Source organism: Panicum virgatum, chromosome 4N, assembly GCF_016808335.1.
Source record: "Panicum virgatum strain AP13 chromosome 4N, P.virgatum_v5, whole genome shotgun sequence".
Lineage (NCBI taxonomy): Eukaryota > Viridiplantae > Streptophyta > Magnoliopsida > Poales > Poaceae > Panicum > Panicum virgatum.
The window spans coordinates 42,123,395-42,124,856 of NC_053148.1; the positions used below are offsets into that span (position 1 = coordinate 42,123,395).

Genomic DNA, 1,462 nt, shown 5'->3' on the forward strand with positions numbered 1-1,462 from the left:
AAGTGCACGACTTCATACATTTTCGATTTTATTCATGCATGTCACCCACTGGCCGGGGCCGCAGACATACGCGTGCAGCGCCTGCCTTTTCTCTGGCCCGGTGTCCCCACCACTCGGCCACTCCCCCACCCCACGTCCGCCCTCCACCTGTCTTCTCGAAAGCCAAAACCAGCTACCGCCTACCGGCTTCACCGTCCGCCGTCCAAACCTGCGGCGGCTAGCCTCCTGCCAATCTGCAGCCGCCCTCCCCACTCCTCCCCCCCTGCTGCCTCTCCATGCGTCAGCTGGCTGCCACCGCCGCGAGCCCGCGAAACCGGAAACTACCAGACCAGCCACAGGACCATCACCGCCAGCACCTGACCGGACCTGTGGGAGGCCCGGCGGCACGGCAGGCAACTCGGCGAAGCAAAAGCTCGAGGAGCGCGCGCGGCTTGTTGTCTTCCCCACCGGCCTCCCCGCCCCTATATATACCTCCCGCGCGCGTCCCGCCTCTCTCCGTCACCCGCTCCATTCCCAGATCTAGAAAGAGGCTTCTGCTGAAGACAAAGAAGCAAGCTAGGTAGATGATGAGACCGGAGAGAGGAGGTGGAGGAGCGGCGGCGGAGCTAATGGCAGGCGGCGGCGCGCGGCCGATGAGCCTGTGGCGGACGCCGACGCCGTACCTCTTCCTGGGCTTGGCCTTCATGATGGGCCTCATCGCGGTGGCGCTCCTCGTGCTCATCTGCACACGACGCAAGCCCTCATCGCGCCGCTGGGACGAGGAGGAGCGGGCGGCGCCGTCCTCGGTGCGCGTCCTCGTGCCGCTCGACCGGGAGGCGCCCAAGGTCGTCGTCGTCATGGCTGGCGACGCCCTGCCGTCCTTCCTCGCCAGCGCCAAGCCGCTCGTCGTCCCCTCCCCCGGCCCGCCGCCGCCACACGCGGCGCCTGATGAGGGCGGTGCCGCTGCGGCCGACCTCTATGCACCTGCCTGTGCTTGTGCACCTGCCTGACCTGCTGGTTGGCTGGCCAGGACGGCCCCTGGGTGAGCTGAGACGCACGCACAGCACAGAGGTATTCAGGGTTCAGGCCTTTCAGGGCAGTCGTCCTCTATGCCAAGTGTCAAGTATAGCCATTAATATCCTCTTACGTTACATTGCTCGTGGCTGTAAAATCGACGTCATATAATAAAAGTACTGATAAATTGCTAATAAAACAGTACTAAATCTGTACGATATATTAATTGCTATGCTACCAATTCTTGGGGTCATTGGTTACAAACAATTTATTTTTTCCGCAATTGCCTTAGAGCGAGGGTAGACTATATATAGGGTGGGCTGAAGAAACTGAAGAACAGATCTAAGTATGGCTGAACAACTGGTATACGAAACTAGAGACATATATCTTGCAGTGATAAAGCTTACATATCGGCGCAAAGTTTTTTATAGGATATTTCTATTTTCTTAGATTGCACAGTACGAATCAG

The 1,462-nt window shown here is 59.0% G+C and overlaps 1 protein-coding gene across 1 annotated transcript; it reads left to right on the plus strand.

Moving 5' to 3' along the window:
- The first annotated feature begins 320 nt into the window (after positions 1–320).
- Positions 321–1,227, plus strand: LOC120670216 (protein GLUTAMINE DUMPER 6-like). Its single transcript, XM_039950280.1, has one exon. It carries the CDS (start codon positions 564–566, stop codon positions 987–989), a length of 426 nt encoding a protein of 141 aa, XP_039806214.1. The 5' UTR covers positions 321–563; the 3' UTR covers positions 990–1,227.
- The last annotated feature ends 235 nt before the right edge of the window (positions 1,228–1,462 follow it).